At 38.0% G+C, this 14,235-nt stretch overlaps 1 protein-coding gene across 3 annotated transcripts in view; it reads left to right on the forward strand.

Moving 5' to 3' along the window:
- The window catches only part of mink1 (misshapen-like kinase 1), a 42,679-nt gene continuing 28,444 nt past the window's right edge, over positions 1-14,235 (forward strand). For 2 of the 3 annotated variants that reach the window (XM_084731026.1, XM_084731028.1), the window contains exons 1-7: positions 1-1,338; positions 9,411-9,476; positions 9,891-10,073; positions 10,163-10,273; positions 10,369-10,459; positions 10,552-10,682; positions 11,696-11,750. In XM_084731026.1, coding sequence (XP_084587152.1) covers positions 1,282-1,338; positions 9,411-9,476; positions 9,891-10,073; positions 10,163-10,273; positions 10,369-10,459; positions 10,552-10,682; positions 11,696-11,750 — 694 coding nt within the window. In that variant the 5' untranslated portion in view covers positions 1-1,281. The remainder of the gene's footprint in view (positions 1,339-9,410; positions 9,477-9,890; positions 10,074-10,162; positions 10,274-10,368; positions 10,460-10,551; positions 10,683-11,695; positions 11,751-14,235) is intronic. The other variant, XM_084731027.1, reaches the window with a different exon arrangement.

Genomic DNA, 14,235 nt, shown 5'->3' on the forward strand with positions numbered 1-14,235 from the left:
CAGCCAATCGTTAGTACAACCCCGCAAGACTACAACAAGGCTGGGAGTGGGAGGGAGGACTTGGGAAGCAAAACATGGCGAAATAACAAGTTTGGCTGTTAGCTGCAGTTTGATATTGCACCGTATCTGTAGCGCTGGACTACAACTTCAAGTTCATTCAGATCTGGATGCCGGATAACGAAGTCAACGGTTAACTTTGAATAGTCGAGGGCCGCTGCTTACAAGTATTACGGTGGCTGGTGAGGACACAGTGCCTGTCTGTCTGCCTGCCTGCCTGTGTTTTCCCCGGAAGGTTGGCAGTGCTAGGCGCGACTGTCAACACAGAAAATGGATGAAGACGGAAAGTTTATTCTGGAAAACACTATTTAGCCTGTTAGCTTAGCATCGTTAGCTAGCCAGTTAACGTTCGATTGATCACGCGCACCTGACTCCATATATTACCGAGCGCTCTGGACCAAACGGAGGAATATTTAAGTCGTGTTAACAAGTTTGACAACTGCATTCGCAAAGAATTGTGTTTCAAACGAGGCCGCTATTTTCATTTTCTGCACTTAGTCTACAGAAATATTGTGTGAGGACGTATATTTTAGGCTGATAATGACAGACTGACAGTCGGTTCTGGTGCGGACGGACCCGGTGGACGCCATCACATCAGACGTTGCGTTCTCCTCAAAAACAACCACTGCGCTGCTCAGCCATAATTATATTTTACACTTTATCAGCGTGACAAGGAATGTTTCTGCGGTACATCAGACATATCTGGTAGTTTTTTTTGTTCCGCACGACACGCATTATTTTATCAATTGGATAGAGATGTTGTACAGCAGCAGAGACGCGGCGTCTTGTCAAAATGAACGCAGCAAGGTGTTCAACAACAGTGGAGGTGCATCGCATTGAAAACCTGCCAGTTGTTAGAACAGCACCGATGGCTGGCTAACGGTGACGTTAACTGTTTGTTGAAACCTCTTATTTTAAGTTGAATGTGTTTTGGTCATATATTTCCGCCGGCATTTCTGTAAAACAACTGCGGATAACATAACATAGCTCTCGGCCAGAGTTGACGTGAGCTAGCCAGCTGGGTGCGTCTGTGGCAGGCAGCTCCAACCTAAGTGCTACCGTGTTGTTCCGCAACAGCTCCAGCATATTAGAGAGCCCGATTGCTATATTTTCTCTGTAGATAAGCCCAATCAAGCTCGCTTTAACAGCCACTTAAATTTCCCCAAGTACTTGTTATCAAATAACTGGCTAACTTGTTAGCTAACGTCCTAAGTTTCGCCAGCTATGTCTGAAAACGCCCCCACACGAAGCCTGGATGACATAGACCTCGCAGCTCTGAGGGTGAGTATTGTTATTATAAGATGAGTGTGCCGTACTTTATTCATGTAACATTATGGCAGACGGACTCATTAGGTGTTATGTCATATGAACTGAAGTGTCAGTTTGTCTCTGACACAAGCACGACCGTTTAACACCCACGCAACAAAGTTGAGGTGGGATAAACATCCCTGGCCTGGTGTTTCTATAGGCAGCTGTGCTGTTATAGTATCACAGATTCCCATCAAAAATATATTTTCATTTCTCCATCTAATAAAGAACCTTAATCTCCAGCCCTGAGACCTTTTCGTTATAGTATATTAATAGCAAACATAATGATAGCTGCTCCTCTCTCCAGAGCTATAACACACAGCTCCTGATACACTTTGGGATTGGCATGTATTTTTTATTTTTTTTTCATTACATACTAGGGCCCAACAGATACTGGATTTTTGGGGCTGTACTAATCCTAGAGAGTAAAAATTCTGATATCAATGTATTGGCCAATATTTTTCTATTTTTATATGTATATAAACTCCCAAATAGCATCAGGGCACTGAAACAGTGAACTTCAACTGGTATTTTTGATAATTATAAAACAAATACACAAAAGAACATGAATTATGAAAAAAAAAACAAATATACGGTACATAAAATGCTGCCCATTAAACTAAACACTAAAAAAATGAATAAACACAATCAATCAACATTATCTTGTGAAAGAAAAAAAAAATTGGACAACAGTTACCTCAATACCAACATAGCTGTGCTAGGCCAATATCGGGCCAATAATATCAGCTGACCAATATATCTGTCTGGCTCTAGTACATACAGTACCCATGATGATCATTTTCATTATGCAACAATTAGGCTGCTTTCTGTTTTCAACCACCAATTATAAACTCCATGCAATGCACAAACAGTGCCTCTTGTGTAATTTGTTGTTTTGGAGGTGTTTTTGCATATGAGGACCTAAGTCATGGATCCCAAGTTGAATTGCAGATCCTCTAACAATAACCTTGTGAATTTTATTTATCTTTATTTTTTTTTGGTTTGGGTCAGATTACTGACAACAAATATGCTTTTGGGCTTTGTTGTGTTTTCATTCTTTTGACAGTTTACATATTTGGGACATCTCTGGCTAGAGGGTACACATTTATATATCAGTGATCAAAAAGGATTTTTACTCAATCAAGCAACATTCTAATATTGTATATTTATATTAAAAAGAAACAACAACAAATTAGACATTGTCAGGAATATAACAATAAAGTTCTGGTTCTTTGGTGATTTCAGTCTTTCATCTTGAAGGCCTGTCTTAAAAATCTATCTTGCTTTTTTGACCACCCTTCTTCAACCACTTTTAGAAATTAAGTCAGATGGGGGAAAAAAAAACAAACCTGTTCACCACTATTTACATTTGATGAAAAGGGTACACTTTCTGAATTTAGAGCACAGTTCTGATGCTTCCTTTTGATGTATCTCTCCATCTCAAAAGCAGGTTAAAAAAAATAAATTATTTTTTGGCAGCAGTTAATTCCTTTAAGACAGACCCATATTAGCTTTATAAAGAAATATTTTATAAATTTTTTTGAGTGGATTACAGCCTTGTCTCACCCTCTTAGGTACGGATTTTAAACATAACCATAGCTTCACTTTTATATTTGATGCCCTTTTTAAGTCTCTTGTCTAGAGTTATAATGACTAAAAGATTACTAAAAAGGTGCATCTGGCACCATTAAAACTCTAATGTAAGAATTGAGAATATGAGGGCCTGATGCCAGATTAAAAACTGTGACTTTCCTTTTTGGTGGTTACTCCATGGAAAAAAGCAGTCTGTATCACTAAAATAATATTGTTAAGAAAATCACTGATAAAAACTGTGCTATTGATTATGCTTTTGGAATTAATAACATATCAGTACATATAAGCTACTGCATAAAACGTCTAAGAGGAAAATAAAATTTCCCTGTGCCCTGTGAAAATTTCTGGAAACTTGGGAACACTTTGGTGTAGCTTTAACAGATTTATGAGGCTTAGCAGGAGATCAGGGGTAGTTTATCCAAATCCTGGTTTGTTGGGTCTGCGTTACCTCTTTCCCGGACTTAAGAGGGCTCACCTGAGAATTTCGTCTCGTTTTTTAAAATCACAGTTATTAATAATAAATAGATATAAAATGGCAACATGAGAATATTCCCCCTAGTATCTGAGTTTATTTGGTCATTTTGAATGGAAATACAATCACTTAATTGAATTCATAAAGTGGATTATCCATCTCAATAGAATCTCCCAGGATTTTGTTGTGGATATTTTGACCCAAAGTGATAACCTTGGAGCAATGTTAGAAAATATGTCAATGCAGTGGAAACAAACATAATGTACTTATTATATACTGATATCAATTGTCTTTGTTTGTGGGTGGGTAGCAGGCTAGGGATCTTGACCTTGTTATTACATTAGCCACTGCTGACTGGGTTGGGCGCTGACCCATCAGTTGTTGGTGAAAAGTGAAATTACTGTTGAGTTTGAACAGTAAAATCTATTTTAATCCATTTTATTGAGGTGCCAGATTAGCATGGCAAGGTACCACTAGAGATATGTGTGAAACAGTTTTTGAGATTTGGGTAAGTAGACCATTTAAAGCTGCCCTGTGGAGTTTTCTTGTAAACAAACAAAGGTTATGTTTAGGCCTATATTCAGTGTTACTCAGCAAAACGCATTGTGTGTATCCTTGAGCACTAACAAATGTGCTGAATGCATTTCCTACCTCATAAAACGTTCTCAAAGGCTACATGCAATACTCACTGCCACTAGATGTCCCATTACAGCATTACTCAATAAAGTTGGAGAAAAAAAAAAGCAGCATCTGAACACACACAGCTCACAAAACTCAGATCAAACTAGGCAGTATTGATCAAATATGGATCAGTGGATCAAAAATGGATAGACTTCACTATTTTCCTGCCTAAATGTTTTCAGAAATATATTTCTAGTGTACTGATCAGCTGTAATACAATAGCGTAATTTACCAGGTTGCTATGTTGTAGACAGGTGCGAGGAGGACAGAGAGGTACTCAGATGCGCGAACATGCACTCACATGTGTTATCAAGCATGCACACATGTACTAACATTCATGCGTACGTGCACTAACATGCATGCGCAGCCAGGCCGGATATCAAACCTAAGAATGGAGGAGCTCAGATTACAACACACACAGAGGCAGTGTGAATTCATTCTCTGTTCAGGACGCCATCACTCCACTATATCTTTACATTTTAAGTAGTGGTTTGCTGACATCTAGTGAGGCAGAATGTTGTATATTGCACCTTTAAATCCACTGTTATTCATTTCCATATTTACTAGCTAGCAGTCTTCCTCTTCCCTGTCTTTTTGGCGCATTGCAGCATATCTTGTGTGTTACGCCACCTGTTGATCGGAGCAATAGCGTGAAACCATTGGCAGGACTGTGTAATGCGTCACCCACGTGTGTGCACATACATGTGCGTCCCTGTGCGCGTGTCTGAGATAAACTGAAACCCACTCATAAAAAAACAGCTCCATAGTGGAGGACAAAAACTCTACAGGGGACCTTAAAGTCGCTCAATTGTAGCATTTTTTTAAAATGTAATTTGCTACAGAGTACAGAAAGACTAGCATTACATAACAATAGTCACACAGGAAACAACAAATCATTTGTGCAGAAACACTTTTTTTCAGTGCCAATAGAATTGCATAAATTCAACCCACCTGCTCAATAGTGTTGATTACAGGTGGCATAATAAGTTAGGCTTTTAGAATTAAAACAGAGAGTGACAAAGTCATACTCCAACAGAAGTGTCTGCTGAATTTCATTGGTTTTGTTGTTAAGCTAATACTAGTGGAAAGTATGTATTTCATTTTCAAACAGAAACTTTAAGAGTGTGATGAGAATATTAGAGGCTGATTAGCAAATGAAGACCAGCCCTCTGGAAATGGAACTCATGAGAAATTTAGTCCTGCGGTTTTATTTTGTTGCAGGGAAACAGTCCATGCTCTATGTTTGGCATAAATATCCTTACATAAGTGTGAGGGAAAAAAATGAATGCAGTGATATTAAGAAAAGCTGTGACTAAGAGTGGTTTGCACTTTACAGAGCTTTATTGTAAACACCAGTAAAAGTTAGATGTCGGACATTAAATGGTTGTCAGCTACCTTTTCCTCATTGACTGCTTTTCTCACAACATGATTTTGAATTCAAAATGTCATCTTGTAACTTGACGTAAAGAAAACGTTACTTGGGGGAAAAAAAAAAAACAACTGTTGAAACTGAGATGTTTGTGGATATTCTCCAGCATGACCACCAAATGTAACTTTGCATTATTGAAAGCACAGAAGTGATGCTACTTCAAATCACTTAGAGGTCAATAAATCAATATAAAACATGGTGAAATAATCAGAGTGTGTAACAGTAATTTTTGAAAATTTTCAGTACATTTTAACAACGCCACTGTAATACTTATAGACAACCATAATTGTGGTCAACATAATCAAACCGTTTCATCTCTAAATGTGGCCAATTTGGTTCAGTCATTGAACACAACATTTGGTTTTGTTTACTGACACCAAGCCCATAATGTTAGCATGATGGCAGTCTTGATGAATTAAAAAATCTAAATGTTGTTCAACCCTAGCTGTGATATGCAAATTATGTGAGGTTGCTGAGACATTGACAAGCTGTTGATTATTTTGTTTAATTAGAAAACAGACATTCCTTCCAACAGTAAGCTTTATTGTTAGGAAAAGACTGCATAGCTTAAAATGTAATTATTTGGAGAGGCATTTAAAAACACTTAAGGTCAACTAGGAAATTGTTCTCTAATTATATTCATGGAATGGGAAGTGTTTGAGTTGTGATTTTGACGATTGTTGCAGCTGTGTAACCACAGAGAGAAGAGGCTTTTTTAAAAAGACTTCCTCTGTCAGCGAAGTTGACACTCCTGCAGGAAATGTGTGGTCAGCTTCCCCGTGGACTGCTTTTAGAGTTCATACCTCGTTGAACTGGCAGGGTGGATGCAACTTGACATTTGAGAAAATTCATTGCATTGTTCCCTGTGGTTCTCTAATATATTGAGTTTACACATTAACATGGCAGCATGATATCTACAAGAAGTATCCAAGCTGCCGCTTTTATGATTTAAGCCAGTTGCCTGTAGATTTCTCCTTCAGTAGTTTTACTGCTTCCTCGCCTTTTTTGCAATCATTGTTGGCAATTTGTTTGACTGCTGATGCTGCTGCCGGTGGTGCTACTCCTTGAACATTCCCTTCCCCTTCTACCATTTCATTCCTCTCATCCCACTCTCTGCGCTGGACGTGGGTGAAGCTACCGCCCCTGCCTTGCCACCCACACTATCATTACATTATTCTCTTCATACCATCATTCTCTTGCCTCCTACTTGACGTCACGGTTCCCCCTCTTTTGTGTCCTTGTACATAACATGCTTCAAAATCTAGCTGCTGTGTTTATGTCATCATATGAACTAGGTGAATTTGAATAAAAAATGTGGTCATTTCCCAGTTTTACCACCAAGTCTTTCACAAATATATACTATTTACTTTACATAAATGTTCCTTGTCTCAGAGGAATTTTTCCCCTCCTTGTTGAAAGCAGAAAACCCATCATTGGAAACAGATGAAAGCAGGATAGGTCATGCTGTACATTCTAAACCCAAAGCAGCAGTCTTGCCACCCACACATCTTCTTAAAGCCATATTGAAATTGCATGAAAGTGGAACTGCTTGTCATTTTCCCTTGTCTCTTGGGGGAGGGGGTTGCATAATTAAGTCAAAGCAACCTACTCGTTATTAGTGAAATGTGTATTCAGTGCAATGAAACTTAAAATGAGCATATCAGGAAAAGGCCAGAAGTCCTGTCCCATGTTGTCAGAATCCATATTTGTATGTATGTAATCTATTGTCAATATTTAGTGTATCTGCTTGTTTGTTTCCTCCATGTAACGTCTTGTGGGAGGGTGATGAGTGTGTGAGTGGGTGGCTAGGAGGATTGAGTTCACATGATTTATATGGAAATATGGAATTGTAATATAGGATTTAAATTGGCTTTTGTGTACATAGAGTACACTGACCACTGGGGCTGCTTTCTCTTGTTTTTATGTATTATTTCTAATCTACTGAGGCCTTACAGGAATAGGAAGTCTATAGGAAGCAAACATGAATCACCTCAGAGAAGTAGACCATATAATCAAGTAGGGCTGCAACTAATGATTACTTTCATAATCAATTAAATGGTCACTTATTTTTTCAACTAATAGTTGTTTGCTGGTAAAATATCAGAAAATGGTAAAAAAATGTCGATCAGTGTTTCTCAAAGCCAAAGATGATGTCCTCAAATTTCTTGCTTTGTCCACAACCCCAAGATAGTCTGTTTACTGTCAGAGAGAGGTAAAGAAAACAAAAATTACTCAAACCAATTAATTGGATATCAAAATAGCTGGAGATTGATAAACATAATAATAGTAATCGATTAATAATCAATTAATTGTTGTAGCTCCATAATCATGTGAAAATGTCATCTTGCTGTGTTGTTGAGTGCCAGAGTCAAAGTAGTAATGACTCAGAGTTGAAATTTTATGGCATTCCTACTGCCACTACCAGTCAAAAAAAAAAAACTGTGGTTAAACACAACAAGATGAAAGCTGGGAGATGTGTGTGAGCTGTGAAAAGTTGAACAAAATGAACACACAAAATATCAAGAAAGGAAATATTCTCACACCTGCTGTCCTTGTTAAACAGAAAAATACAACCGATCACCTTCCGAATTCAAGTTTTTCTCTTTCACCAAACTAACACAAGCTTTAATTTCCTTGTTAACTTCTTAAGACACTTAGCAGACAGAAACAAAATAAAACTCACCAAAACCATCTTGGTCACTCTTTTCACTGTTATAACAATTGCCCACTCTGGTTTGTTCAAATAAAACCTCACTGCTTTAGATATGAAAATAGTTTGGTTCGACAGGCTTTTATCCTCTCAGTTGTCCTCTAGTCCAGTGGGTGTGTACTGTGCTGCTGAGTGTGTTGTGGAGCAGTGCCTTTCACTCATGCAGACCATGACATTAGCAAAGACAAAAATCGCAATGGAATCAACTGTCAACTGCCCAACCCCTATAGCATTTGTAGAAAGATGGTCCATCTCCTGAGTAGGCATGTATGGATCGGCCAGTCTGGCGTTGTTGGTTAAACTGACCTTTTTCAAGTAACACTCACAGTCCTGGAGAGTGAGTGACGTACATATTTGGAAAAGCTTGTATTTTCTTCAGCCATTGTTAAAAACCAGCCAATAACTTGCTAGCTAGTGTTAGGTAACATGTTAAGGGAATTGTTTTGACTAAGCTCCACCCACAAAAAAATGTCATAATGTTTACCAACAGAAAAGGATCCATAGATCTAAAGCTACAGTATATGGACCTTTTAATGGAGGTACACTTCTGTTGCCCAGGAAAATAATTCTAAAAGTAACGTTTAGTAAAAGTTTATTTTTCTGAGTTACTCTGCCTATTAAATGAAAGATTCTCAACGTGTAAAATGACAGAAAAATGACTTATACTTTAAATTGTGTTGGCCTGCCTTTATTTTGTGTCCTCAGCAGTGTTTCAATTCAGACTTGTTTTATTTCATCCTTTGCACCAACATAACTGAGGCCAGATTGTAGCCGTTTCTAGAACAGGTGCAGTTTAGTAGGTTTTTAGTAGTGAGGGGTCACTCTTAACTGAAGAAACATGAGTGTAACAACATGAAATACGACCTCCACTTAAGGTCAGCATTGAAGTGTAGATGTGTAGGATTCCAAAAAGAACAAAGCAACCATCTCCCACTTAAAAACAAAAATAAACATGGTGTCCTTTGAGCATAGTCTTTTTAATTTTGCTGCTCTCAAATCTGCAAAAAAGCAAAATGAATTCCATTTTATTGAAATGCTGTTTTTTTATAGGGGGGCTTTTGTGTGTGGCACACCAGGGCAGAAAATATGAATGTCCTAGTATCTGATCCTGCTCTATCTGCATGTTGTATGATGTATACATTTGCCTGTGTCTCTCATAGGATCCAGCAGGAATCTTTGAGCTGGTTGAGGTCGTTGGCAATGGGACATATGGGCAGGTGTACAAGGTGAGACATGATATCAAATCTGAGTGATGTAGGACTTTTATTGGAGATTGAAGCATTCAGAACATAAGTTGTCACTTGTGCAATGAGTTGCTATAAAACTGAGTGTGGCTAAAAAGACCACTCTAGTTCCTGCTCTTTGTCAAATGTTCTGTGCATTACTTTCTCAGATTACAGCTGATTTATCTCACTGCTATGTCGATAATTTTTTTTTCAGCTGTCAGACTGAAAAGTTTTAAGTGGCTGTTACAGAAAGATAAGACACTCCAGCAGAAGAAAATGTGAAATAAGAATGGCGATGAAGCAATTAGCCACACTTAATGGGCAAATTCAAAGAGTTTCAGAAACATAGATTTCAAGGTTCCATTTAAACTTTGCTGACCACTATCACAATGATCCAACTTGTTCTTGAATCAGGGCCGTCATGTGAAGACAGGCCAGCTGGCTGCCATCAAGGTGATGGATGTTACAGAGGAGGAAGAAGAGGAGATCAAAGCAGAAATCAACATGCTGAAAAAATACAGCCACCACCGCAACATAGCCACATACTACGGTGCCTTTGTCAAGAAGAGTCCACCAGGACATGATGACCAACTTTGGGTCTGTCTACCCCTGTGCTTGGTCTGATCATTTTCCTGCAGCATGCCTCGTTGATTGTGCTTACTAAGTTTAAGTTTGTCTGTATGTAGCTGGTGATGGAGTTTTGTGGGGCGGGATCAGTGACTGACCTGGTGAAAAACACTAAGGGCAGCTCTCTAAAGGAGGATTGGATTGCTTACATCTGCAGAGAGATCCTAAGGGTGAGAAATCACAACCATACCAGACAAAATAAGCCAGAAGCAAAGGTCATTCCAAGTCCTTACTGACCAATTTTATCTTCTTTGTCTGTGCACAGGGCCTTTCTCACCTCCATGCCCATAAAGTTATCCACAGAGACATCAAGGGCCAGAACGTGCTGCTAACGGAGAATGCAGAGGTCAAACTTGGTACGTAGAATGCTTGAAAGTAAAAAGTAGGTGCATGCTGTCCCTCATCATCTCACATCCTTTCCTCCTCTGGTTACTTTGTCAACATTCAGTTGATTTTGGGGTGAGTGCTCAGTTGGACAGGACCGTTGGGCGCAGGAACACCTTCATCGGCACACCTTACTGGATGGCACCTGAGGTTATTGCCTGTGATGAGAACCCGGACTCCACCTATGACTACAGGGTAACGGCAGCCCTTTGTTTGTGTGCAGTGTTGGCAGGGTTACTGTCAGAATGTATTCCACTACTTAATGCATGCCCTGAAATGTTTTCCATTAAATTAATCAAGTTAAATAATGTATCCTAAATACTTTAGAATACTCCAAAATCATCTTGTTCAACCTGGGTCAGTCTGAATGTAGTTAACACTTGTGTTTCGGAAGAGAAAGATCCCTTTACTGCTCTCACTTGGTTACACTGAATAACTTACGCATGCCACACACATCCAAAAAATGTAATGTTAATCCTGTGTTGATATATTGATTTGATTTAGATTTTTCTTCTGTTCGCTCACTTTGCATTTTGTAAATTGAAAAATCAAAAAAACAATTACATTTTATATTTTTGAAAGTATGCTTACTGTACAGCATTTCTTCACACCTGCCTAAAACTTTTGCACAGTACTGTATGTATGTGCATACACACACACACAAACACACACATACACACGCACACACATTTATGTAGCCCAAAATAAATTACTTTTTGTCTCAGGGGACTTTAAAAACTGTACAGTTTACCTCATTAGACCCTCATTACAATGACAGCAACCATTAGCATGACTTAAAGTTACTTCAAGGTGCTTCTTCAAATTAGACCTGGAGTCTTTTGATGCAGAATGCAGGTTGGTTGATGGCAAGCAGAGCGTGCACTACACTTTAACGTTGCAATGTTCTTGACTATGTGTTTAGGTAAAATATTCTTTATATTTAGCAAAAACGCATTCTTGACATTGTTCTCACTATGTGTCTCATCTTGTGTGGTGTTTACAAAAATAAAACAAAAACAAATGAATCCCTTCAAGTAGTTTATTTTTAAAGACTAACTATAGTCAGACTACCACAGGTTTTAACTGTAATAGAATGCAGTTACTCATATCTTGTATTTTAAATACTGTATTCCCTGTTTGTGTGTGAGCACTGTGCCATGAGAGTATATGAAAGATGGAGACTGACTTAGTCCTTTGTGTATTTACAGAGCGATATCTGGTCCTTGGGGATCACAGCCATTGAGATGGCAGAGGGAGCTCCTCGTAAGTGCACCTTTCTTTACCTATTCTTGGTTATATGATGCATGTCTATGTACTCAGCAATAGATCATTTTTCATTGTCTCATTCTAAAAGACCTCATGAATGAGTCTTGTCTTGCATATGCGGCCTTGTTGTCTGTATCTTCAGATGGACAGCTGACTCACTGTAATCAAGGTAGTGTAGTCGTGAGCTGGCAGTTGGCGTGTGGAGGCTGATTGCACAGATCTCTCTGGTCTGCTTAGCAGGGAGATCTGTCTGCCTTGAGATTTGGTGTCAAACCTGACTAAGAAGCAGAGAAAATCTCACTTAAGAGTAGCAGCCAAAATGTTTGCAAAATGAATAACCTCAGCTGTGGTAAAGAAAATCCACGTTAAACAGTAGCTTAACATGAGTAACTTACTGCGACTAGGATGCTGCTTCATTTGCTGGATGTTGTTATAATGCAGTTATTATAACCCTGCCAGCAGCAGGAATTTACTTACATACTTTACTTATTGGTTTACTTGCTATTGCATTGAACATTAAAGCAGTAATATAAAATGCTTGCAATATGGGGCTACTGTTTTTTGAGCTCTGCATTGTTAGAAAATATGTCTTCACTCTGCCTTTTACAGCAGCCTGTGGCTAATTGTTGAGTTTGAGAGTACTTTTGAAGGAGATTAAAGTCAAATTTGACTTCCTCCTCCACTCAAATGTTTCAAAACGTTCAGGTTTTATTATGTCACTAGAAGGCTGTTGATGTTTTCTGTAGTCACAGTGTTTACCTACAGTTTTGATTAACTAGTTTTGAAGCCAGTCATGGTTCAATATGAAACTTACCCAAGTGCAATGTGGCAACTTTAAGCCTCTAGAGCACCGCTGAAGTGGACATCTTGTATCTAGCAGTACTTATATATTTATAGATTCTTGATTTTTCAATGAGGAAGAAGGGTAGATGTGTTTTTTAAGAATTCTTCACAAGGTTACTGAACTTTCTTCTGTGGAAAAAGCATCAGACTCAAATAATTATTCTAAGAAATTTATTTTTATATATTTCAAAACATGTCTGGAGGGAGTCTAGTTTTCCTAGTCAGAATACATTTGTACCACTAGAACTTACAATTTTTTTTAGTATTTTTTCAAATCACTGATGAAGACTACAGAGTTCCTACAGACCATGTTGATGCCTCTGTTAATGACATAAGGCATACAGGCCAACTGTCAAGCTGGTGTTGATGCAGCATTATAAATTATTCAGTGTGTGCTTACTCACTCTATCAGTCTCACTACTGTAGTATGTTTCCCCACTAATAAAATTACAGTATTCCTTGTTTTTGGTTACCCTGTCTTTGTTAGCAACACTGAAATGATTTGTCAACTAATTTAGTAGTTCATCAACAGAAAATAATGGATGACAGTTTTATTAATTAGTTAATTTCTCTGTTTAAAACAGTCCTTTATTTTTATGTTTTGCTAAACCCTGGACAGACACTAATATTTTTAAGCGGTGGCTCCACAGGCCTCAAAGCACAAAGGTTTGGTCACCAAAGTAAATTTTTTATGGCCTAGCTGTAAACTTGTAAAAACAATTCAGAAAAGGCAATTTAACATTACCTTAATACAGCCTTCATTGACTGTGTTGTAGCTAGGCTTCTCGGCTAGTTGAGGAAACTGGTGGCATGCACTACATTATGTCCTTCGATGTGTCATTTTCTAGCCACTTACACTCCTGCCTCTATTCAATCCTGAAATTTTGCCGTGATTTAGTTTTTTCATAGTCTGCCATTTGTGTATCTCATTCTTCTGTAAGGATCATGTTAGCAGTTTTTAGTAGGCTTAGTATTAGTGTTGAACTAAAATGCTTAAAGGAATCAGGATATTTATGGAAACTGTAACTATAACTAATACTACTACTATAACTACTGCAGTAGTCAGTTTCTATAAACATGTGCCATTGGAGTTGGTGGTCAAATTATTCCACAGAATGTCTCTATTGATCACATGGCCTCCTACATTTTATAAAAGTTCCTTTTTGTCTTCCATGATGGAATTGGGAGAGGTGTGACAGGAGGACTATGGTTAGTTTATCTACAACATACTTAAGACAGGATTGACAACATTTATATAGGATGATATAGTCACTGTTTTGTTTGAGAAGCAACACTGAATGAAGTCACTGCAGGTTCTGCTGCAACATTGTTTTGAATGTTAGTATGTCATGTAGAACCTCAAACACTGCTCAGCGGATTTTGTTTTTGCATATTTCAGTGTGTGTGAGTTTTTTTTTTAATGAACATCACATGCAGTATATCTTATGTATTTTGAGTTTGATTATGTTTTTGGGATAGATTTGTCTAAATGTTTTGTTTCAGTATTTTCAAAATGGCATTATGTGGCCAAACATGACCGCTACACTGTTTTTTATATAATTGCATGATATGCTCACTGTTAATAATTCATATGTTAAAAACAAGTCCACCATCTTTTCACAAACTTTTGAGAATTTTT

Source organism: Lutjanus erythropterus, chromosome 11 (assembly GCF_056507025.1).
Source record: "Lutjanus erythropterus isolate fLutEry1 chromosome 11, fLutEry1.hap2, whole genome shotgun sequence".
In the NCBI taxonomy this organism is placed as follows: domain Eukaryota; kingdom Metazoa; phylum Chordata; class Actinopteri; order Lutjaniformes; family Lutjanidae; genus Lutjanus; species Lutjanus erythropterus.